The sequence below is a fragment of the Nipponia nippon genome, unplaced genomic scaffold (genome assembly GCF_047370975.1).
Source record: "Nipponia nippon isolate SJK-2023a ecotype South Korea unplaced genomic scaffold, ASM4737097v1 scaffold_11, whole genome shotgun sequence".
NCBI classification, from domain to species: Eukaryota; Metazoa; Chordata; class Aves; order Pelecaniformes; family Threskiornithidae; genus Nipponia; species Nipponia nippon.
In genome coordinates this window covers 27,325,825-27,351,757 of record NW_028262302.1, presented here as the reverse complement: position 1 = coordinate 27,351,757, position 25,933 = coordinate 27,325,825, and the positions used below count along the sequence as shown (strand labels likewise).

At 43.3% G+C, this 25,933-nt stretch overlaps 1 protein-coding gene across 3 annotated transcripts in view; it reads left to right on the top strand.

The window, feature by feature from the left end:
- The first annotated feature begins 2,106 nt into the window (after nucleotides 1–2,106).
- The window catches only part of PELI2 (pellino E3 ubiquitin protein ligase family member 2), a 79,053-nt gene continuing 55,226 nt past the window's right edge, over nucleotides 2,107–25,933 (top strand). For 2 of the 3 annotated variants that reach the window (XM_087748070.1, XM_087748069.1), the window contains exon 1: nucleotides 2,107–2,322. In XM_087748070.1, the coding sequence (XP_087604196.1) occupies nucleotides 2,246–2,322 (77 nt within the window). In that variant the 5' untranslated portion in view covers nucleotides 2,107–2,245. Of the gene's footprint in view, nucleotides 2,422–25,933 lie in introns of all 3 variants that reach the window. The other variant, XM_087748071.1, reaches the window with a different exon arrangement.

Genomic DNA, 25,933 nt, shown 5'->3' with positions numbered 1-25,933 from the left:
GAAGGTCTCGCTTTCAAGGGGAGAAATGGGAGAAGTTGAAGAGGATGCAGCCAGGAGGTTTGTTTTTCACACTGTTTTCGGGGCCGTATTTGTTTTCTTTGACAGTGACTTACAGCACAGCTTTCTTTTCTATTTTGTTAGGGCAATAAAGAAGATAAATCTGTAATAATTCAGCTCTCTGTCTTTAATAAAATCTTGTCTTCTTCACACAGCCCCTGGGAAGATCTCCATTTTGCAGTCCTGCGAGATTGGCTGGGTTTTTCCATTTCACCTCTTCACCAGAAATGACAGAAAAATAACATTACCGGGAAAATTAATAGCTGAATACAATTTCAGGCAGAGGGAAAGCTTTCGGCAGGAGGAACAGCACTCGATCCTGAGTCTGACCGTGCCGGCCCGGGGGATGTTTTTTGGAGAAGGCCAGGAGTGGTGTGGCGGCTGCTGCAATTACTTTTGTCTTCGCTAACGGGCTCCCGGGTTGGAGACCTCAAATAAGCGGCTAATGAGAATTTCCATCCTCGACGCGGGTCGATGTTGAGCTAATCTTTGTTGGTTTTGTGCTTGCGTCGGGTACCGAGGAGAAAAGAAATTAAGCTCCGAGCAGAGGAGGCGGTGGGGGAGACACCGAAGCAGCAGCGGGCTGGGGGGGGGAAAGTCCTTGGAAGTCACTGTACAAAGTTCGGGGTTTGGGTTTGTTTTTGCACCCCGATGGCTTTTTAGCCTGGTTTTGGATTGCACGAGGCCTTGGTGCCTGGGCACGTGCCCCCAGACGCCTGCCTGCCCACCTGTTTTTTGACGTGATGACTTATCTCACCCGAATTTGTCAGAAATGGAGGGAAAATGGGGTTGCGCTTGAGCGCTGGGGGTGGGGTGGGCTTTCAGGGAGGGGCCGTGGGCTCAGGAATACTGTGGTCACCTCGTTTTCATTCCAGACTTTTTCCTTTTTTTGAAAGAATATTTTTTGAAGGAATAAAGCAGCCCCAGCCCAGCTTGGGAGCAGAGTTGCAAAATGAGTCGGAGCATCGGAAAGCCGCAGCTTTGTAAAGCTCTTCCCAAAGAACAACGGCGGGGGGGGGGGGGCATTTTTGCAGCCTCCGAAGAAGAGAACGGGGAGAAGAGGCTGGAAGGTGGGCTCTGCGGCTCTTTCCTCGGCTCGGGATGAGAGACGGGAGAGCAGCTGTTCCTCAGCTACAAGCGCAGAAGGTGATGGTGGCCTCATCGCCAAGACTGCCGTGCTGGAGACTGTGGGGAAGGGGTAGGAGGTGGGTGGTGGTCTGGAGCTCCTTGGAGGGAATCCAGAGCAAAACAGCGATCTAGAGCCACAAGGAGGTGATCTAGAACCACTCCCCCCAGCTGCAGGCAGCCCAGAACCACCCTCCTGGGTAGGAGGTGGCCTGAAGCACCCAGGGATGATCCAGAACCCTGAGGCGATCTAGAACCCCCAGCCCAGGCAGGACATGACCTGAAGCACCTGGGGATCATCCAGAACCCTGAGGTGATCTAGAACCCCCAGCCCAGGTATGAGGTGACACAGACGATCCCCCCCGGGTGATCTAGAACCAGGCCTCCGGGCAGGTTTGGGTCTAAAGCCCCCCCCCCCTCCCCCCCCCCGGGATCCAGACACCCCCCAGGGGCAGGAGGTGCTTTGGAACCCCACACAGTGATCTGGTCTCCCAGGTGATCTGGAACCAAGGACACCCCCCAACCCGGGGCAGGTGACCTAGAACACCCCCCCTCTCCCCCGCGGTCGAGACCCCTCGGTGATCCAGAGCCCCCCCCCCCCGCGCTGCTCCCGCCGGAGCGCGGCCCCTTTAAGAGCGGCCCCGTCCCCTTTACTCTATGTTTACATAACACAGCGAGGCCGTACCACTCGCGGGAGGTGAGGGGGGGGAGGAGAGAGTGCGAAGAAGGGGGCGGAGCCCGCGGCGCGGAGTCCCGCCCCCCCGCGCGCGGACACGCCCCCTCCGCAGGCGGTGAATGCTAGCGGGAGGGGCGGGGCCAGGCGCGGTCGGGAAGGGCGGCGGGGGAGGGCGCCGCTTTGCTCCTCCCCCCCCCCGCCGCGGCCAGTTGGTACGGCCCCCTCGGCGCCCCGCCCTCCGCCCGGGGGGTAGTGGCCGTTGTCGGGCGGCCGGCGGCTCAGTGCGGGGCTCAGCGCGGAGCCCGCTCGGGACTCGGGGCTTTCCGCGGCGGCGGATGGGACTGTAGCGGCGGCCCCCAGCGGGTGACTGACTTGGCCGGCGGCCCCATGTTTTCCCCCAGCCAGGAGGAGCACTGCGCGCCGAACAAGGAGCCCGTCAAGTACGGGGAGCTGGTGGTGCTGGGGTGAGCGCTGTGGAGGGGCTGAGGGGAGCGCGGCGGCGGTGGGGTCCGTCCTGGGAGCGGCGGGAGCGTCCCTTCCCCTCGGCGCCTCTCCCTGCTGAGGTAACGCTCGGAGGGGCGAGACGCCCCCCCCCCCCCCCCCCCGCCCGCCGCGGCGGGGCCGCTTCCCGCCTTCCCCCCGCCCGATCGTGAGGGAAGCGGCCGTTGGGTCCCACTCGCGCCTCGCCCCGCGGCGTGGCGGGGGCGGCCGCCGCCTCTCCCCGCCGGCAGCAACTTTTCCCCGCGGGGGGAAGGCGGCTCGGCCCTCCTCCCGCCGCTCCTCCGAGGTTTCTCCCCTCGCTCCGAGAGACGGCGTCCTCCGTGCGGATTGCAGGGGAGATGACTTTGGAATTGGGGCGGGGGGGGGGGGGGGGGGGATGAAGCGCTTATATTCAGATTCGTAGTGGGAATGTTTATTTTCTCAGCTTGATACGGATCTTAAAGTAATCCGCTTGGTATTATGTTCTTGCCCTGCTGTTAGAGCTTGCAGCCTTCCCGCTGAACACCATAGAAGCAGATGAGGGAGAAGCGTCTAAGCCCTGCTTGCGGAGAGCCCTTGTGAACCTTATAAGAGATGCTTAATTTTGATAGTTTAATATGTAGAAACATACGGTTAATGGAATAATTTCTAGTAATAAATACGACAGGAAGGTTTCAAGCCAGCCGTGAAGCCGAACACTTACAGCCTTGCTGCGTTACTCAGCCTCCCCCAGAGTCTGTTACGTATTTGCTGCAAGGTCGTAGAAAACCTTATTCTGGTTCGTTAGGGATTTTCTTGGTTTGTTTTGGTCAAGTCATTTCATAAAGAACTGCGTTTGCCTCTGCAGAATAACTATTTTGAATCTCTGGGAGCAGATAAAAAGAGCAGTCAAGACTGGGTACTCGTGCGTCCAATGGTGTACCCTTTTTTTTCCTTAAGGGATGCTAAATGTTTCTTATCACGAGACTAGGTCAAGATACAGTTTATTACCATGAACGTGGCATAGCTGGCACTTGAAAGACTTGAATTTAAGTTGACTAACTTGATTTGGGAGAAATATCCATATAAAACTAAATTTAATAAAGAAACGTTCTTGCTGTTTCAGTTGGGGGACTGGAGGGTAACCTCAGCTGTGCAACACTGTCTCTAACAATAAAGTCATAGTATAATGTTGAATCTTTAATTAAATTAGAGTGCATAAATTGATGTTGTGCTGCAGAGGCTTTTTGTGCACAGCTGGAAGCATTTTCCTTTCTGTTGCTTTACTATTTTTAGCAGCAGTTGAAAGTACAGAAGTATGAAATGTTTTGGCTCTGATCTTAACCTAGCAAAGTCTGGTGTGCTTTTCCTTTAATATGGAAATGCATTGATCTCAGCTTATCAGCTCTGCCAGAGGTCTTGATCTTCACTGCTGTGTGTTGAAACATGCCAATAAAATTTAAATAAACTTTATATGACTGAGTTTAGTTTTTATTTGAGTATCAGCTGTTCTCTAAAACTACTGAGGTTACGTCTTCTGGGTGTTACATGTACTAAAAAAGCAAACAAATCCTCTTGTCCTTGTGGTACAATTATGAACAAGATGTCTGCAAGCGGGCAGCTGAATCTCTCTGGTCGGTATGTGTCTGTGGGCTACACCGAAACAATAGGGCATTGGCTTTCACAGCTTGCGGACACAATGTGCTTGGTGGACGTGATGTAGAAATAGGTAGACGTGATGGAAGCAGTCCAGGAAATGCCATGACTTCAGTAACTACGTTCTCCACTTTTGGACTGAAGATTGGGGTTTTAAGAGTCATTTGACACTTCAGGAGTTGATTACTGCATTTCCTATCAGAGATGTCTTAAATATTGCATGTAGCACCATAAATAATACTAACGTATCTCTCTTTTTCTTTGGTGACTCAACATTTGTGACTAGGGACTCTTGGAACAGCTTAAGCATCTGTTCAGTAATCTAAAAAACCAAACTCTTAATACCTGTTTTGTATTAAAATCTTGTAATCTGGAGTTCCATTTAAATAAGACAGTGTCAATCTGCTCTCCTCCCCATAGTGAAACTGAGACCTGCGGACTGGCAGAAGCGTAGCATCGCAGCTCTTGTTACAATTGCTTGATTAAAATTGAGAGAGTGACCTCACAGCTGGATTTAAAAAAAAAAAAAGTTGTTTTGAGATGCTGTGTGGTTTAAAAAAAAAAAAGCATTGATTGTGATGTTGATGAATAACTTCTGTCTTGAGCTGTGAGACTTTTAAATTAGATGGTGAAAAGGATGATGGACAAAGGAATTGGAATACCTGGCAAACAGCCGAGAGTCCTGTTTTTAAGATGACAAAACTTGCCCTTTATCTTTTACTCTGTCTTAGCAGTATTAAAGTAGGGTTGTTGTATACTTGACCTTTAAATCAAGGGGAAGGCGTTCTTTCGGCAGTAGGTTGTTCTCCCACCAGAAAGTGTTCCTATATTGTCTTGCAATAGTTGTGATTGCTTGTCTGTGCATTAACGTGATCAGAGGGTAAAGCCTGAGGCATTTGAAGTCAGTCATTGCAGCAAATACATGTCTAATAACCTTCTCCCAGTAGTCTGTTACGTATTTTCTGTCAGTGATGTGACAGTGCATGTTTGGTGAAGATTTTGTCGAGGTTTACATAATCCATCTTGTAGTGAATGAAAACAGTTTATGTAAATCAAGCCAGACAGGTCAAGATGAGAGATCATCTGCTTGATTGTGAATATGCTTGTGGAATCTGCTTGGGTACATCTGCTCGTAGCATCATCTGCTCACAAAAGGCTATGGATTTCATGGTGAAGCAGAAACATTCATATTATAATTTTGGGGGGGGGGGAGGGGAGGAAGCACACTTTAAATAAAGTCCTGTCAAAGTAATGGCTCATTATATATTTCATGGGACTGGAGGGACTTTTGAAGGAGATGCTGAATTACCTGAATCGAGTGTCATGGTATTAGTACGTTGTTTGTCAGTAGCCTTCATTTGACTGGTCTGGTATCTGGTTAGCAGCTTGAGATGTATGTCCTCGCCCCTTCCTCCCGGTACCCCTTTTTCCCCCGCAACTTTGAATTGCGCTCTGAAGAATTTATTCCGGCATAGTGGCATTCGGGCCAGCGTGGCTTTGTTTGGTGCGCTGGGCGCTGGTCCCTGGCAGCGTGGGGTAGCTTTCACTGAGACAGGGCTGAATGGCCTGGTGCCGTTAAATCTCTCTTCCTTTGGGACTGCGTGATGTCGACGGGCAGCTTTAACTTCTCAGAAAAGTCACTTGATCAAAATGATGTAAGTTGAAGGAGAAATACCAAAGAAACATAAGTTTTAGTTAATGGTTGAGTTCTCTAGCGATGAAAGGATTTTGTACCTGACATTAGATAACTTTCAATGTGGCATATTGCAACCAATTCTAAGGAGTTTTGGATGGCGTTTCTGTATAGGCGCGTCCGTGTAAGTGTAATATTTCTTACTAGCCAAAGACTTCTGTTAGCTACTCTAAATGAGCAAAGATGTGCAGCCTGGTGTGTCCTCAGCTGAGGAAGACTTTCTCCTGCAGACTTAATGGGTTTTGCAAATCGAATCAATTTTTTTTCTCTAACTATAGAAAACTAAGGGCTGTCGCTCAGTGTTGTTACAGTGGTCGCTTTGAAATCAGTGTCAGCATTTTATGTGTAAATTTTCCAGAGTCAACCATTAAAATAAATGAATCTAACTTACAGGCTGCAGTGCCCAAAGGAGTCACTATGAATTGTTATGTGAGCTTTGTTTATGTGGACTGTTGGATATCCTCGAATAACCAGGCTGTAGTTCTGCTTAAATTTAACCTTTTGAAAAAACAGAATAAAATTCTCATCTGTGTTTACAGTGAGAAATTCTACAGTAACTTTGGGGAAGCTGTTCTGATTGATGGACCACTTTATACTTGGAGCAAATTTACATTGGAAACGTATCTTTTTGTGTTACTCTGAAGGGACCTCCATTTTTGGACTCCTCTTTCTCATACAGGCTTTCTCTGATGGATCAAAGTTGCTCCTTAACTACTACTTCTTTGATGAGCTCAATAAAGTTCCTGAAGCGTTTCCTACTTTTAAGCCACATTTCCAGTTTTTAACTTATCTGTTTGGCTTTTCATGGAACTCTTTTGTTAATCTCTTGCTGTGCAGTTCTGGAAGAAGCTGATGCGGTTTTCCAGTAGTGTTGACAAATGCAGACACAATAGGGTGTCTCTGCTTGTCCTTGGTGGCTGCTTGCTTCCCTTCATGGACCGAAGGCGGAGGGAAGGTCATCCTAGCTATGGCATGAAACTGGGGACTTATGTTGCACTTACACAGATTTGCTGTTTGATATCAAGCTGAAGCGTTGTTTAATGATTCTGTAATTTTCTGCACTATATGGTGTAGATATATTGGTGCAACTGCTCAGATGACTCTGCTTTTGAGCCTTATTTAAAAATGTACTTTAGGCTTCATTTAAGGGAGCATCTATAGCAAATAATGGTAACCACCCGTTAAATACGTTCAAGGTCATGATTGTCTCTGAGAATCATTTGCTTCAACAGTCATAGCTGGAAGGCTGCTGTTCTGGAGACACTGATGTATTTTTTTTTTTTTTATTTGATATTGACAGTGGCTTCTTGGAGACCTTTATGTCTTATGCTTAGTTTATGATGGATCTTATTTGCTGCATACTGAGAATATGTGATCAGTACCAGTTCAGAGCTTGCAAGTAGATTAATCAAACACCGAAAGTATTGTGTCTGAATAGAACATTAACTGCAATGTAAGGAAAAAAAATAGTAGGGTTATATTTGAGGAAAGATTCGTGGATTTTTTTTCAGTGAAAGCTTGCGTGCGACTGGATAGAGCAAAGGTTTTGCTTCATTTAAGCTAAGAAAGAAAACATACCCAAGTTGGTTCTCTGTGACTATCCTATTCCTTGGAGTACTTTTGACTTTCTCAGAGTGCAGATTTGTATCCAGCTGTAGGCTTTATTCACAGCATCTTGATACCGATGTAAAATCAGAGAGCAGGGACTTCAAACTGTAGAAGCTAAAAATCTATATTTGAAGCAAATCAGAGCATCAAACATCTGCATGTTTAATGCTTGTTACAAAAAGGAAACTGAGTGCATTCTGGAAGTGAAACTGCAATCCCTTTGACATGTGCAGGCAGTAGGTCACATATGTAGAAGTGGAAGACTTATTTTTTTTCTTAAAATATGGGAAACAGACTGTTTACTCCGAGTAAACAAGTCTGAGACGTGTGAGACTACTGCCTTTGACTGATGCACTTCCCTTGTAGGCCCAAATAGCTGCTCCTTTCCTATCTTGGCAGAATCAGGGATGCATCGTTTTCCATTTTCAGTTGAAATTTATAAATGAGTGGATACTGTGAAAGTCCACTTGACTCTACTTAAAAATATGCATATAAAACTAGAAATTGCTTTCTAGGCTATTAAGATTTTGTTTTTGTTGCTGAAAGCAGCATCTTGTTTAAGCTATTTCATGCTCCATCTTAACAGCAGGCTGTTTTTCAACTGTGATTACAAGGTTGCTTGAGAACAGATTTTTTGCTTAAAAGTCAGGAACTTTTTATTATCCGGTTCAAACTAAATTGTGGGTGTTTTATACTCATTTATTATGGAGTTAATGCTGCTCTCCAGCTTGCTTAGTCCTTATTCCTCAGTAGTGATAGCACGTATCAACTTGATACTTTTTAAGATGAAACCTCCTTTTCCTGTACTCTAAGCTAATGAGAAGGTGTGTGAGCATAGTACGGCCCTGAGCCTGAGCCAACATGCCGTGCTGAAGGTAGGGTTTATTAGTTCATAGTGCCAGCAGAGAAGTTTTACAACTATTCGCAAAATACTATAGACATGGCTGTAGGGGACAGCTGTTTAGGTAGGCTGAACCAGCCTTCGTCTTGCGTCGTTTTTCTTGTTGGTAGTGTCTGCACATGCTTTGGTTCTCGGTTTGTTTTGAGTATCCATGATGAGTATGGGTATGAAACCTTCCAAAGGAGACTCCTCTAGCACGTTGTACAGTTGCAGTCTTACCTCATGCTTAGTTGAAGTGCTTTTCATGATGTCATCTAGGTTTGTGTTTGGTTATTTTGCACTGTCATTCTTGTGGCTTATTCGTCCTGTGGTCAGCAAGGCAAGTGAAGTAGAGGAGGATTCAGTCTGAGCTTCCAGCTCGATGCAGAAACTCCAGGTGTGCTTTGTGCTGTCAGATCTTGTTCTGTTTGTACTGTTTGATGGCCTGAATCTCATTTGTGTTGAGGATGCTTTTCCTTTTATCAACAAATATCCTTATGTTTATTCTCGCTCTGGCCCAAGGTCACCACTGAAATGCTCACATGTGACTTGTCACAAGCTTAAACCTTGAGGGACAGGAATGGGGATGCTGGCATAGAGAGCATGCCCGGTTCCAGAAAGACTTGTAAGGCGAAGCTGTTCATTTTGTTTGCTTCATAAATACATTACTAAGTGGTGTCATCACATTTTTCACTTTATCACCTGCATATACTAATACTGGGTTGAAGGGGTCCTGCTTTTCTTTTAGATGACTTGTTTCCCTCTTGACAAGACACAGCTCAGAATTTTATGCTTCCTTTACCTTTGTCTCATATTTTTTTAGATGTTTGCTGGTATAGCTTTATGCAGGTTAGTACTGGGTCTTGGGATCATAGCGTCATTCACATATTTTGGGGGACCAATTCTCTGGCAAACTGTAAGTAACATCTGGGATTAGACTGTTTTAATCCTGTTACTTGGTGGCCTAGAATAGGTCTCAGTCATCATATTAAGCAAATAGTCAAGAGCAGTAGGGGCTTCCGAAGCAGCAGGTTAGTGCCCTTTGAATGCAGGGGAATGGCTGGAGCGGTGCTGTCCCAGCTCTTCAGCTGTGGTACAGCATTGTGCATCCTCTCTGGTCACCCAGAGGTGCCCCTTCTGTGATGGCTCCTACATTTAACCTTGTAACATGACCTCCTGTGCAAGTACTCTCTCGCTGCATCTGTGTACTGTAGATGACTATATAATGGGTGCACTTCTGGCTGTGCGATTTAAAACCAAAGACTGGGGGAGAGTCAGGGCAGCAGGCGGTAAGCTGTTTGGGAGGTTTCTTAACATCCGAGTAGGCATCGTGGTGCTGGGAGTTCAGCAGTAAGAGTAACCTGTCTTTGGGTTTGATTGACTCTACAAAATAAACATCTTTCTACTGCCCTTCCCACCAACAGCACTTGTTGGCTGGAGTTAATAGAGCTTAAGATACAAGCAGACAGTCCTTGTAGGAAATCTTTGCACAGTGAAGCTTCAGCAGCTGTAATATAAACATTCAGTCTTTGAAAACTTGTTACTGAGGGGCTGTGTGTCAGGAGGACATGGGATTTTAATCCGATTAGGTTATGAATGATATGTGAACAAGGTGACACTGGGCTTGCATTGTCTAGATGTAGCTTTTACTTGTTCTGATTAGCATAACTTCTGTTCCTAGAAATAGCAAGTATCAGCTGTTTTGCACTGCAGTTTTGTTCAGTTCTTCCAAGGCTAGAATGTGAAGTCCTGTGAGTTCAGTCAGAAGTGTGCGTGCAGCTTTGTAGTAGCGGCAGTTATTAGCTGATGGTGAAGAAAGAGTACTTCAGCTAAAAGCTTTCCTCTGTTTCACAACAGAAATGTCATATAGATGAAAGATATTATAAACAGCAGTTGTGAAAATGGATACAGACAACATCTACAATGCTGAAGAGTTTGTTGTATTAAAAGCAAAGTGGTTTTGAGATGAGCTCAATTTGATTAGGTATGATATGAAGGTGCCGATTGCTGAAGGACCTATTAGGCATGCTTCTGTCAATAGCAATTTGTTTCTCCTGTAGGGAGGGAAAGTAATCAAGCATCGTTTTGTGCTTCTGGAAGTGATTTACTTTAGGTGTTTTTTTCCCCCTCATTTAACAATATCTTTAATATTGGACTTAGGCCCACTGTGTATCCTGACCTCGCTGTAGATAAAACTAGCATGCTTCAAGGAGGATGAACTAGGTGTGGGACTGGTCCTAATCTAACGTAGCAGAAGGCTTCCTATGCTAGGGAATGGTATGAAGGCCACACATGCCCTTAAGAAGTGTTTGGCAATAAAGACCTAATGTTCATCTGTCACATTTATTGCTTGATATATGAACTACGATATAGCTACATTACTGTGTAGCAACTAATGGTATTAAACAGATGAAAGCAGCCAGTTGCACAGTGAGACAAATACTAACTTAAAATGTCAGTTTACTACGCTGCCTCCCCAAAGGAATGGGGACAGGCAAGAAAAGTTAGAGATAGCTGGCACATAGTAAGTTAAAAAGGAGAAGGCCAAGAAGCATTATGGTCTTCTCCTTGAGTATTGTAATGTTAACTGATCCCCGTGGTTGCAAAATTCTCCTTCTTCCTCTTTACAGTCAAGGAATTGAGGACAAAGGAGAAGTGTTGGCATAGTCTTTCTCTCTAACTGACAAACACTTTTGGTAGGCAATCTTCATATTCAACGGTAGTGATGCATTTAGTAGGCTTTCAAATTACTCTTCACCCCCGAATATGTATGCTATCTTTATTTTAGAATCCAGTAAGTTCATAAACTGTCATGAGAATTTTATTCTTCAAACTGGATGGCTGTAGTAAGGCCTGAACAAACAGGGAGGCTTCAGGCTTATGAGGTGTTTTCTCTTAAGGCATGTGAATGTCATGGATGAAGACAAAGTGGTACTGACTGTGAAGACAATTAGTCACTGTATGAAAGTAAGCTAAACAAATTGAAGCATATAAAAGCTTAAATCTCCTCTTGCATATTACAAATAAACTGGAGACCAAATGTGCAAACTCTCTAGCACGTGCCTTTAGGAAGAGGGAAAGAACTGTTTAGTCTAGACCCAGAAGTTAATGGGCTGAAGCTCTGATATAAGCACAGCTGTATTTTTTCATGTGCAACAGTATGACTTTATTTTGATTGTGGATGTCTGATTTAGTAGTGGTGGAGTTGTAGCCTTTGAAACAGGAGTAGTGTGTGTACGTCCTTCTTTCACAGGAAAGACTGTGCTGTTGAAAGACACCGAGAGCTGCACGGTTCCTGCCTGCCTGCACATCCTGTGACAGGGCTCTGTGTCTCACAGGTGACCGTGTTTTTTATGGAACATTGACTAATAAACCAAAATGTCGCTGTATTTCCAACTCGCTTTCCTCCTGTCCATGCGAGACCTTTGAGAGCAAGTGGCTGTGAAACTCAATATTTGGGTTCAAAAATAATTTTGGCATTGGAGAGGAATCTTTCAGACTAGGTAGTATTCATTATCTTGTAGTTGTCCTAACCTTTCTGCTAACAGACATGTAAGGCCTGCTTGGAATTACTTTCTGGATCTTAAAATTTGCTGGAATAGTTTCCTGGGGCATCAGGGGGTGAGTTTTGAATTCTTGAGTCTAGTGTGTGGCTTTTTGTCATGGGCTGTGGGCAGAAGTCCTGTTCCAGAACCATGTGTGTGATGGGAGAGGTTACAGCGCCCTGCTGCAGGTCTGTACCCTCTCTGGTTGGCAGAACACCTGTGGAGACAGAGGATTTCTTCCTAAGAGTGTTCCCTAATCTGATTCTGCCAGAATATTTCATTAAATGGGCTGCGAGTACCTCAGTGGTTTTTGCCAAAAAATTATCAGCAAATTCGGTGAATGGAACAAATTGGCCTTAGGGCAGATGTATGAGGAGGCAAGCTTTGGTTGACCTGAGCAGCTGAGTAACTTCTTCCATCAGAGCTAAATCTGGAGAAGGAAGTTTGGCAATAGCCTAACGGATGGGTCTTGCATGGTTTTTTTACTCCTCCTTTGTCTTTATCTGGTCTTCACTGGACTAATGAAGAGTCTAAAACACGAGAGATGCCTTTAAACACCTGTGGCAGGCCAGCAGCTCTTGGGATGGTGCTGGCGTTCCTGGAGGTTACAGGAACGTGCCTCCATGGGCAGTGTCTGTGGAAGCTCAAATGCTTTGGTTTTACTGACTCTGAGGTTTTTTGGTTTTTTGTTTTTTTTTTTTCCTTAGGTACGATGTCCTGCTGAAGCTGCCAGGGTAGAGATTGCAAGCTACTCTCTTGTTTTTAGGGATGTGCACTGTAATTTTTTTCCACAATTCCAAAAGCATTTTTTAAATAACCCTTTTTGGTAGCGAGCCCCGGCACCCGTTTAAAAACTTTGACAGAGCTTTCCCAAAAGCTCTAAATATGTTCCTCCTTTTGCCTTTGAGAGATAAATAAGCCATTTTTTGCAGGATTTTCAGTCTGCTTGCTGTCAGAGCAAAAGAGCCTTAACTTTTGACTTTTGTTTTGTGCCTTACTTTTGATGTTTGAGCACAAAATACTGCTGTTACATTGCTGGCTCAGCCCTGCCTTATCTCTTCGGTTGCACAATCACACTTCTAGCGGCAATACTTGAGTGCTATATATCTCGTTTTATTGCAAGTTTTGAGTTTCTAGCATGCAGAGGCTGGTGTAATATAGCAAATACCTTTCCATGTAAGGATGCAGGAAGACTACAAAATGTAAAGTACAATTCCCTCTGTAAGCAAAGCTAGGGTTTAAGTGATTAGCAGGGTCTAAGTCAAGCTCAGCATACCCTCTTAGTTTATTATGTGCAATGTGACTTTAAATTCAATTCAGGAATTGGCCTCTGATCATATATTGCTAGTTTGCACCTTAAACTCCTTGGCGGAGCCTGGTTTATATTAAGGCTTTACCTAGTGGAAATCTCTCGGCATAGAGAGAACAATTGTAAAATAATACTTTGTTAAATGGTGAGCAGATCTTTCTGTGGCAAAAGTGATTTGCTCTTTCTCCTCTGGGCATTTCGTAGCCCGTGCAGTCAGGAAGGAAGGAACTGGATTTGGAGTTGGCTAAATTCCAGTTGCAGACTCTATTCAGACCCAAGGCAGAAAGAGTATGGGGCTGATTTGTAAGTTTGGGACAGAGATGGCAGCTGAGAAAAAACAGCTGTCTCAGTTTTATGAACTGATGAAATTTGTTATGAATATGTCAGATGGTAAAAGTGTGATGCTTTGTGCTATGTAGAGTTAGAGAAATGCATTAAAGATCAGTTTGTCATGCATAGGTCAAGGGAGCAAAACGCTTAGTTGAGTTAAACTAAAGGAAATATTGGTAGATAAGCATGTGTGATGCTGTTTAATATCCAGAAAATAAGTGTATTCATTTGTAAAAAAACAGCTCGTTCATTAAAAACAGATGTGCAAAGTGACCTCCCCCCCTCCCCGCCATCATTCTTACTTGTGCATGAACTAAGTGAAGTGTATGTAAGTAACTGTAGGCAGTCTTTTGTTTACTTAAATGAAGGTAACTTCCCACCTATATTCATGACTAAGTCTAAAGAGTGGTCTGGTTAGGGATAATCTGAACTTTTCATTTTCTTCCTCCTTCCACTCCTAGGTTTTACATATGCTGTTGCCTGTTTTTGGAGAAGGAGGAGTTTTATTTGGTGTACAGACATATGCACAGTGTGACAGCTGTTGTCAAAATTAAAAAAATAAGTGGTATAGCATGCAGTATTTGACAGGTTATTTTAGCTTCATGTGGTCTGTTTGTTTTATCTTTCTTTGCTTTAGAAGAAAAAAAAAGTCCAGATAATGACTGTTCAGATGTGCAGTTTGTCTTAGCATAAATTAAGGCTAGTTAAAATCTGGAGAAGTTCTGAAGAAGTGCCTGTTTCAAACTGGTCATGGTAACTGCTCGTAGCCGCTAGAACTGCTTGTATTTAAGTGGTGTGGGATAAACTGTGTGAGGATCTGATGCCTCTTTGAGACTGTAAAGGGCAGACGTTGGGTAGGGGCAGAGCAAGGTAGTCAGTTTTGGGGTGATGACCCAAATCGCTGGAGTGAAGTCAGATGTCTGAGGTAGTTACTGCTCCTGGCCGTCTAGGCAGCCTTCTTGTGGGAGGACACCGCATCCTCAACTCCGCCGGCACGATTAGCTCCCTATTCCAGTCATTTTCCATCTGCCTCTGATGAATGCTCCGTGATTTACAGACAGATGTAGTGACAGGTGAGGTTGTAGTCTGTAACTGGAAATGAAGTATGTCATTGAACTGATTTTGTTCCAAAGCCTCCCTATGCTGTTTGAGCTTTATTGAGGAGAGGCTGAGATGAATGAGCCCCCCCCCACCTCGTTAGACATCAGGGAATCCATGTGACTGTGATTCTCACCTCTGAGGAAAAGCTTCAATTGGAGCTGTCACCTTAGTAGGCAAAGAAGGAATCCAACTGCAAGACATGTACCCAGAGGAAATCATGCTTTGCTGGTTCTCTGGATTACGAAACTCCTTGTTTTTTGATTGTTCTCTTTTGTCACTACAATTGCTTCACCCCTACTGCCTGCAGTAATGGTGGGATGTCAACTTTGAGTGAATGGGAATGGACACAAATGTTCTGGCACTGCAGCTAACTACGGGGAAGAGGTTTGGATGTGGAAGAGTGGTGTAATCCCTAGTGGCAGCCTGGGCCACACCATAAGGTCTGTCACAGGTGTTTGTGAAGAAAACTTCAGTATAGCGAATGTTCATTGTGTTGTCTGTACAAGTCGGCACAGTGCCTTGGCATGAAAAATTTTCTGGTCCGTTTCAGGGTACGAGAAAAGCCTTAAGTAAGTGTGCCTCATGAAGCACTCGGTATAGAACGTAAGTCTTGTGGTGATAGATACTTTTGCTTTGGATCAGTTCACCTCTGCTTTTTCAGTGGAAAAAGAGGTCCTTGAAGAACAACTCTGGGTATCTGCTTTTCTTGGAAAGCTAGCTTTTTGGAGGCATTTTGAACACAACTTGAAACTTTGTTTTGGGAATTGCAAATAATGTCCCATGTAGTTTAGCAGCCTCGTGCTTTTGCCTCTCATGTATGAACTCAGCTCAGAACTAAGACTAGTATTTGGTGTTACTCAGCATAAACATTAAATGTGAAAAGTCTCTTTTTCCGGGTGGTTGTAAAATAGCCTAGCTGAGGATTTCTGTCCTTGGCCAAAACTCTGAGAGGAGAAGTTTGTTTGGGATTTGTCCAGATGTGAATGCCTTTCTAGTGGACTTCAGGCTTGTCCTGTTATAATGAGCAGTTCCATAAGATTTACTTCTGAGTTTTACAAAGACATTGAAACGTGTTGATGGGGTGTGAGTGTTTCTGTACGTCATTCTTATTGTCTGCTACCCTCCAAGGTGACAGTGGGATGGCATCTCTCGCCTGAGAGATTTCTACATAATAGAAGCAAATGCTATAGCTCTTTCCTCTGCTTTTGATAGGGCTGTAGGAGGAAAGTAACACAGTTGTGGGAGACCTTTACAGATACTCTTATGGGTATAATGCTAAAGTATTGACAGAGTAGCAAGGGAATGTGGTCTTTATTTCCTAAAATGCATATGCAGGATCTTTAGCTGGGCGAGGGAGAAGAGGTGAGAATTTGGGCATCTGCAAAACCCCCATAAAAAGGAGATAGATTATGTACGTACTTGTGCATCTTCATGCACTGGCAGGGGAGTGGGATGCAAAATTTCTTAGCATCGTACTACTCCCCTATTCAGTTGAAAACAGTGTATCATGGCCAAGGTGCTCTTATGGAGGGTGGTGTCAGGTATAAAAGCATGAGGGCAAAAGGCCATCTCTTGAGCCAGCCAGCTGTAATCGATTACTTGATTTCTGTGTCTCTGAACTAGCTCTGTTCAGACATGCTTTGCTGGGAAATCCACTTCCAATTTCAGTCTTGGGCTCATGAGCTTTATTTCTACAGCTGAACTTCCATTTGGCTTGCAAATGCTACTTCGAAGTCCTGTAATGCTGTTTGGAATTATAGCCTGTACTTTGGGAAACATTGCTTTAAACAGATCCTCTGTTTTCTTGGTCCGGTTTGCCCCATAGGGCTTCCTTGCCTTTAAAATCAAAGAAATCTAGATAAAGAGAAGCATATGGGGTGGCTTGTTTTTGAAAGCTGGTGAACAAAAATAGTAAAAGTATGCTGACTGTCTTTGTGGGTTTTGGCTAAGAAAAAGAGCTGGATTTCCAAAGGGAAAAATTTGAGGGAGAACTATATGTGGTTTTAAACTTGTTTTCTGTTCTACAAACCATTGTGCCACTTGTGCACATTACTTAATATCTGTTGGAATGTATAAATGCAAATTTTATGAAACTTCAGTTTGTAGAGTATGTAACCAGAAGTAGGCAGGCTGGATTGGCACTGCAAATAAACTAAGTGAAAATTTTTTGTCCTGCAAGAAACTTGACCTTCAGCATGGTTTTAGGATTTCAATGGTTGCATCTGTATATAAACAGTCTTGCATAGTTAACTTGCATAAAACGTGTCTTGCTGCATCACTGAGAACGGCATCCCTTCCTGTCTGAAGACAACAGTAGTGTGAAATCTCTTGTTCAGGCAGTCGCTGCAAGAAGCTGTATAGTGAGATTCTTCTAGAGATCAGAATCCCTGAGCATCTAGAAATGAACAACTTCAGGAATACATCACTTCTGTGACTTTGATTCGTTCTCAGTAAGTGCATGCAGATACCTCCTCATTCTTAAATATTTGTGATGGTGTTCTGAGACCTGTAAAGGCTCAGTGTTTATTTGAGGTAATGTTTTGGGAAGCCCTCTTAAGGGAAGAAAATGTGTAAAACTGAAACACTTTGCTGTCATAAAGCTAGGTAGATTAGAATTAGTTTTGCTGATCAGTAGTAAACATTTAACAGCCTTGCAAAATCTTTTCCTGGCTGGAGGTGACTGATTAACTTTGTTATAGATTATGATAAAAGCAAACACCCAAGGTTGCTGTGAATTAGTAAGTTGTCAGGGTGTTTTAAGTCTGAAGAAGATGTATCGAAGTCTACTTCTCTGCATTGCTGCACTGTTAATTTCTGGTTTATAAAGACTTTTTTAAAAAAACCCCACAGCTTCAGCTGTGCTGTGATGCTTGTCTACTTACGGTACACACACTGATCTGGTAGGTTTCAGGTAGTTCTTTAAGACTGGGTATGAAGAATAACTTCTCCTGTGTGGTTTTTAGGGCACGTAACACACTTGTTACCAAAGAACAGGCACTGCTTAGCTTCCTCGCTAGCTGTTCTAGCTGTGACGCTGCATCGCTTCGTGGTGCTCTTGGACTTCTGGTGCTGTGCAGTTCTTCCAGCCTTCTGTGTGTTCTTTAGGTCTCGCTGGTTTTATTTCTACATCTACCTCATAGAATGCCCTTTCTTTTCTTTTTTTATATCGTTTAGAGAATGAGAATTAAAAGCAAGAACCTCTGACAATAACTCACACTGAATACTACATGCTAAATGTAACCACGGGACGATTCTCAGCTGGGTTGGTACATCTGGTCCAACTAGGTGGTAGGGAAGCAGCCCTCTGAAATAACCTCCATCTGGAAACTTTCAACCTCTAGATCTTGCTGGGTGCTAGAAGGCAGAAAGTTAACTCTTTGGTTTTTCTCTTTACTTACCTGCTCTACATCTGCTTGGAGCAGGCTGTGTGGTACATTACCTTGCCTTGACTGTTTGTGCCGCTGTAGCAGCTGATGATAATGCAGCACCAGTGATATTAAGGGAGCTGCTGTGTTCAGAGAGGCAGTAATGCTTGCAAGTGCTACAGAGAAGGAAATCCAATTCTTTTTCTGTTTCCGAGGTGAACATTTGGGATTCTGTTAAGCAGATTGAACAGGAGCTGTGCATCTGTAAGGCTGTCTTTTCCCTGGGAAACTAAAAGGGATGTTAAACTTAATAGGATTTGACACAGATGTTGCAGGTCAGGATACAGTAGTTGAACGCTTCACTTTCTATTCAGTACACTGCCTGCTAGATTACCTATATTCACAAAATGGATGCAAATTCTCTCTCTTCCTCTGTGCTAAATGATACTGGAACGAACCTGAGAAGATTCTTGTCATGCTTGAGTGTCTGAAAAAGCTGTAAGTAACAGACATCCTGGAACTTCTTGTCTGTGGAATCACAAAAATGATATTACAACTGCGTGTATTTGGAGGATAACTGAAGTTATAAGAAAGCTATCACTTTTTCTTATGAAAATGTGAACTGTCAAATAGTCCTTGATAGTGTTTTAGGGAAAGCATTTGGTTGCTTAGGAAATGAATTGTCTGAATTGTGCATGTTTGTTTTTTTTTTTAAATGGCCCAAATGGTCCTTTGAATCAAATACAGTTTCTCTGTAATGTTTAATGTAGTGAAGTTTCAGTTGTAATATGGTGTTATTACCATTCATTCCTCAGACTAAAATTTGAACAGCTTGCTTTTGCACCTTTAAGCATGTATGAAGCACAGATAGCTAGGTTGGGAGCATGTTTAGTATGTCAGGGCAGGTGTGTTTTGAGGTCTCTTGTCCCCTTGTGGTATATGAAGTTTAATTTGTCTTAATTTTGAAACTTTCAGCCTTTTTTTTTTTTTTTTTAACCTGGTGTTTAAGAGAAGATTGTAAATTGTTTCCAAACAAAAGTGTGTGGATCCTAAGCCTCTGGTGTTTTGGATAAACAGTCTTCCTCCTTCACTTCTTTCTCTCTTTGCATCCAAACCCAGCTGTGCATAGTACTTTCCTTTGAAAGAGATTTTGTGTTTATCTGACTTGTTTTGAATGCAGTAAAAGCTAGATCTCGCTTTCTATCGTATCTATCTGTATTTAGTTTAACAGAATGCTGTATCAAACAATTTCAGTGGCATTTGGCTAGATTATAGATAGTTCTCAGATGAACAGCATTTCCTCTATAGTATGAGAGGTTTAGGGTTGGAAAGAAGATTCTCTAAAGATGGTACTTTGCCCACCTCATGCTCTTTTAGCTAGAATAAAAAGCATGCTTTGAAATGAACTTGATTAGTTTCTACCCTGTATTTTGCTGTGCACTAGCATTGTTGGTTTTATGCAGTGGTGAATGGTTTTAGTTGACAGCTTTGGAGATGGGCTTAAAGCACTGAATAAAATTGCCTCCTTGTTAAATGAATGCTGGGGGGAGCAGTAAAACGTTGGAAATAAGGATTGCGAAGGAAGTCATTATGTGAAAGAACAGATTCCCTTACCCTTTGCTTTCTAAAAGGAAACCCCCTTGCATTCTGATGCTCTTCTGGCATATTACTTCTATTGCAATTGGTATAATAGTATCTTAAATGTGGGGTTTTGGTGTTGTGGTTTTTTTTTTCCTGTTAAAGGCAGCTGCTCTTTTTCCTTACTAGTATCATGGCTGTGGATGGCTTCTAAGAAATCTATGTTGTAGGTGAGACTATAATCATTCCTTTCTCTGGCTGTGGGGTTTAACTGGCCTGCCTATATAGGTTTTCAGCTATTAAGTTGTTTGGAACTGCCAGGTTATTCAACTGCTTTAATTGAAGCTTATTCTGATGCTCTAGTAGTCTGCATCAGTATGTTCCTTCAGGCTCTTCTAGAGTATTAGCTGTTAATCAAACTCTTGTGCTGCCCATGCAGCAAATATCCTCCATTACTGTGTCTTGAAATACCTATTTCCACATTGTCATTAACACGTGCAATTGAAGATCTTGAATTTCTTTAATTAAACTAAAGTTGCAATGCCATTTGAAACTTCTGCAGAAACTAACATCTTTCAAAAATGGTGGCAAGGGTCTGCTGTCTTTCACAAAAGCAGAAGTAACAAATTATTTTCCAGAAGGATAATCTGAGGCAAGTAACAAACCACTTGCTAAGAAAAATATGGTCGAAGAGAATTATAAGAGTTTTCTATAGTAAGTTCCTTCCACCCCAGAAAAAAATTCAGCTAGTTTACATGAGTGTCAAAACTATGCTCAGAGCTGGATTTCAGTCATCGTATGTTACAAGTAGTTAGAGTAATAAAGCCCGGCTCCTGTGCCCCTCACTTTGAGACTGATTGCTTTTGCTACTTTGCTTCTGTATTTTCTAGCTCTATAATTTTTCTTTTTTTCCCCCCACATCATTGAGAAGGAGAGTATCAAAGTAGCAGAGAGGTTTGGGATTTTTGAAGGAAGCTGGATGTGTAGTCTAAATAAAGCTGATCAAAAGCAGTTCTTAAACAATTGATTTGTTATTTGCAAGCCAATAGCATCTTTAACTTTTTGTATAGGATGAAGTTAATATAGATCAGGTGTATATTTTCTTGAATTGCCTGTATTAGGTAAGGTAAACATGCATGAGGATTAGTCAGTTGTATTTTCTATAAATATTCTCCCTAAAACAAACCTGATTTTTTAAACTATTATGTTGCAGTTGTTATAATAGCGAGGTGGTCCTGCGGACAGTGGAGGGAATGTGTGGAGTGGAATAGTTTGAAAAGCAGCCTGTGAATTAATCTGAATGGTAGCGTACCAGATCCTTTCATCACTTGGCGATGGGAGGGAAATGAGAAGAGGCCATAGCAGCCAGAAATAGGCTTTTCCCCCTCAAAAATTTGTTTTTTTTCCAGCAAACCAGAAGAGCAACCAGTTCTGTTCCAGAACACCAAGGGAGAAGTGAGGTCACCCTGGAGAACCCCAGCTACTTCACATGTGATTTCTTGCAGTGTTTTCAGTAGATAAGGTTCTACTTAATTTGTATACCTCACGAAGGAGGGAAGTAGGTTCTACCTTATCTGATATGTTGTAGGTGCCTCTGAAAGATTTTTTTTTTTCCATGGTGTACATAACCTTTTAGCCACGTGTTCAGCTAATCCACACTTCTGATTCTGATCAGAAAAACGCTGTCTGTATTTGAACATAAAAGCACCATAAGCATAGTATACAGCTTTTGCTCAAGCTGACTGCTAGATTCCTAATGGTAGCAGGAGCAATTAGGAGCAACTTGTGAAGGGTAGCTAAAAAAAAAAAAAAAGAAAAAGAACCCCTAATCACTAGCCAGCAATGCAAATCAGGCTTCTCTGAAAAATCTGCCTAATAAGTATAGGGGTTATCAGGTCAAACTGCATTTCAGTGAACCACTGCAACCTCTTTGAAGGCTCTAGGACTGTACAGGTAGCAGTAAACTAGGCAGGCAGTGCTAAAATTTTTGGTGCCGGGAAGAGACGGCTTGTGGTGAATGCACGGGTTTGATCAGTATGCCAAAGAATATTCCAAAAGTATCAGAGAAGGGAATACTTCCTAAAGTGTTTTATGAGAGTAAAATGACTTCATAGATGCAAATTGTAAGAACACACACCTGTCTCAAAAAAAAAAAAGCTGATTATGGCCAGTATTAACTACTCCAACACACTTTTCTCAGGGATGGTCAAGTTCACAGATGCAAAACCATTGCTCTTCATTGGGGAAAGAGGAGATCATTTGGGACTTCAGAACTTGCTGGTTTGGATTTTCTTGCTCTGCAGGAAGACTGCTTTATTAAGGTGTGCTACTGGTAGTGATTAGGAAGCATTTATGCCCACAGAGATGTCTTAGCCAGCAGAGTCTGAGGTGGGACTCTCTCTTTCATTCAGGTCTTCCTTCACGGTTGCATAAACCAAAGGTCTTGGATCAGTGGCTCTTATTACTCAAAGGATGGAAGCCCTTTGCTTACCCACTAGTTACTCATTGCTATAGTTATTACAGTAACAAAAACTCTACTTAAGGCTACTTTAATTTGCTGCTGTAAGTTCTTAAAATGTTTTCCTTCAGAAAGAAAGAAAAGTCAGATGGGAATCAAATCTTCTAGCACGTGAGCCTGCTGTGAAAAGGAATAGAGAAGAGGTTGGTTGGTGGATTTGGCAGGAGACTTGCTTTGACCTGAATCTCCCTTGCTGCATGCATGGGGAGAGTTTTAACTCTAAAGATGTTGAAACAAGGTGGGGAGGCCTGGATTTTCCAGACTAACTGAAATGGAAATATCGTGGATGGACTGGATGAAACCCTTGAGTTGGGGATGGACTAGGTAACTCCTTGGAGGTCCATCTAGCTCTGTTTTCTGTTGTCCTGTGATCAGGAAGCACCCGTACACTTTGCCAAAGCTATGTGCGATGTGTTGGGGAAAGCGCGCCTTTGCAAGACGGAAGGCAACCTTCTGCTCAGTCTGGGCTTGTTGAGCTCTGACCACTGAAGAATGAGTTTTTGAGTGCCAGGGGATGAGGAGGAAGAGGACAACAGTTTCTTCCTTCCAACTTCCAAGGAACTTCAACGTTAGATGTTTTTGTTGTAATCTGTTGTAGCCATCTGTGAAGCACCGCACTGTTCAAGAAGCAGTCCTGCGTTCACTGCCAAAACTTCACCACAGGAACAGGCTGATGATTAACCATACCTCTGGTGGTGGAGGCTGCTTCTGAGACAGAAATTGATGCATGTAATAATCAGCTGGAGGCAAGCTTAGACTTAAATTCATATTGAGTTAATATCTTTAATACTGATACGCAGTACCAGAGAATAGAGTTCAAAGGAGAAAATAAACCAGCGCTGTCCTGTTGGTACAGAAGTACTACTTATCTTTGCTTTTCCTGTCTGGCAACGCTTCCCAATGAGACTAAGTTTGAGAATAACTTCACTGTCCTATTTCACTGAAATTCTCAGCTAATTGGCAGACAGCAAGTGCTTGTTTTAGGAAGGTCTGAGGCAGAAAAATATATCGAACAAACATTGTCTTTAGGAAAAAAAAAAGAAAATCCCAAGCCATTCAGGTTGTTTTGCTGAAATAGTGCATCACTTCTCCTAGATACGAAATGAATTGTTCAGTATGATACAAGGCGGGTGGTGTAAAGAGTAAGAAATACTGGCAGGGCTATTACATAAAAGGAGACACAAATTCACTTATTTTGTCAGCGTTGCATATGTTAAAGCTTTCTGTTTGTGTTTAGATATAAACTAGCATGTGGCTTTTTTTCCTTTTAATCTGTGTTCAAGGGAGTAAATGTTGGATGCTTCAGCAGAAGAGGGCTTTCCAGTTAGTCAGGACTTCAGCATACAGTTGTGAAAAGCTCTGGGGCTGGATATTGCGGAGGTGAATAACGTATCTTTAGACTTCTAATGTTGTAGATGTCATGATAACTGTAGACTTGCAATACTTCTAAAAGAATCTCTCCTGCCCTCTGTGCCGTTTTTCCCTCGCTGCTGATATAAGTGCTTCTGTGGCTTTGCAGTGAACTGGAGAACGAGGAATTGATGTGGTTTAAAACTAAATTTAAAGCATAAATCTGGTTTTGTTTCCCCTTCACATGAACCAGGCTGAGAAGTAGCAGGAACAAAACAGCAAATGAAAGGTGAGACTGCTGCTTTTGGCAGCAGTGTTGGCCCCCACTAGCTCAGTGATGGTAAAAACACGGTGTAAGCACAAACTGAATTTTTGATACGTGCCGAGTATATACTACTGAATGATACCAAAGTGGGATCAGAATGCACTTAAAAGGAAAAATTCACTCGAGACTGACTTCACAGTGAAAGCTGTTGCTAGTACTTCTTCAGCTTTGTTGTTTAGCACACAAAGGTGTGCTTTCTCTCACCCGTTAGAACTATGGTAACTACTGAACTGTAGCATGTCACCTGTTCAAAGCTAAGCCTGTGAATGGGACGGTTTGCATCTAAAAATGATGAGGTGTGCAATGGAACTGTTAGCAGTCAGTGAGGAAAGCAAAGTGGAATTACTCCCTTTTGTCCAGAGGAAATATTACCTGTGAAAATTATGGCTTGTTCAGTTTGTAGTCTTTTAGGAGATAGGTAGCATAGGTATGAAGAAGTGTTTAAGTTCTATGATAGTTTGTATTTTCATAGCACTGTGGAAGAAGAAAAATCAGCTACATGCAGCAGCTTCTGTGTCTGGTAGCTAGTAGATATTCCCCTTAATTTTGGGGATAACTTCCCTGAGTTGAAGTCTTAACTTTTCAAGGTGCAGGTCAAGGTTTTTAGAGCTCTTGTGCTAAACAACAGAGATCTTGTTTATTCTTTGCCACTGGCTAAGCCTGATTCCTTTAAAAAAAAAAAAAAAAAAAGCTTGTGTAACAAGCCATCCCAGAAATGATTCAAAACTTGTTGATGATCTCTGAAGTAGTCAAGTAGGTTCCTACAAGACTTGTAGAAAATAGGAACTTGCCACAGTGCTTGGACTGTGGGAGGGAGCGTGTGTGGTCTTGCTCTCTAGACAGCCATGAATCCACGCAGAGGAGAGGCTTTCATTACATATCCCAACCATGGGAAAAACTTAACTGGAGTTTGCAGTTCATTGTATACCAAAGTCCTCAACTGTTTGATGCAAATCTGTAGGAAACTGGCTTTGATAATTATGGTGCCCATCGCCTATGCCAGCACCACTCCCTTATTTGCAAGGAATAGTGCTATCAACAGAGGTAATTATCCCATGAGGTTTCATAATGCTGGTTGTCCCAGTATTGCTGTCACTGAGAAGCATTTGGAAAAAGTATAGGGCTGCTATTGCCACATGTGTTGGTCTGGTGCTTTGGAACATCTGGAGAACTTCAGAAGTGCCCTGTAGGTCTGCGTGTGAGCAGGACGGTCTCAGAAATGGTCGTCCTGTCTCTGAAATTTGATATTTTTTTTCCTAGTTTGTTTTATTAGTGGGAAACAACATTTGTTCTAGGCTTTTTGGTGGGGTGGGGGAGAGTTCCAGCTGCAGGTTGTCTTTTAGTAGTGCTGGCTGTCTTGCGAAGCAAAGAGTTGGCATGCTAATGTGCTGGTCCCTAAGTTGTATCAGGCTTCTGGAGCTATTGGGAGGGTGCTGGGAGAAGGGAAATGGGCTGATGCTTGTGGAGAGGGGGTGTGAGAGGATTCAACAAGGAGCTTCTGTTCTGTTTATGAAGCTCCTGTTGGCTACGGGGAAGCTCGGAGTCTCCCAGTGTTCAGTGACAGGGAATTTGTGGCTTTAGTCCTTATTCCTCCTCTTCCTTTGCAGTTCCATCCTGCTGCTGCCCGGGAGGAGGCAGTTGTTGCTCACCCAGGCACTGCTCAGTTGAACAATTGAGGAAAAAGAAGAACAGGAGAGGGCTGCTTCTCTTGCGATAGCTCCTTGTGCCTGTGCTTAGAAAAGCTGACTCGGCAAGGTGTGGGTGGACGTGCCTGTATTGCTCCTCCTGAAGGCTGAAACCCACTGCGTCCCGTGCGACAGCTCGGTTTGGAAAGGCAGGCCCTTGCCAAGAAGGGAACGCGGGTCTGCTGCCTCAAGAGCGATCCGAGTTGCACGCTTACCAGGACAGAGGTGCTGGGTGGGTGGGTCTGGGTCCTGTTGTGGCTGACAAGATCCCGTGGCATTAATATCGGCTCCTTTGGTATGTAGATTGTTTAGGTCGTGGCAGGGAAAGGTGTGGCCCAGGTGCCATGGGGAGGGTTGGTTTGTGGTGAACAAGTTGAGAGCCCTGGCCCAGGAAAAAATGAAGGCTTTTGCTGGCTGTGGAGAGGAAGGAGGCAAGTTCTCTGATACTCCTTTTTTCTCCTGTAAAACACATATGTATGCCTTACAATTGTCCTACCTCTTTTTACCAGTGTCAGATCAAAATAAAACTTGTGGGTCTATAATTAAAGCATAACAAATAGTAAAACTACCACTCAATTCCTCCTGCCCTTTTGCGCAAACAAAATTTAGAAATTAGCACAAAGAAAACCTTTGTGAAAACTTGTTGGTGCTAATCAGGATGAATGAATTAAAC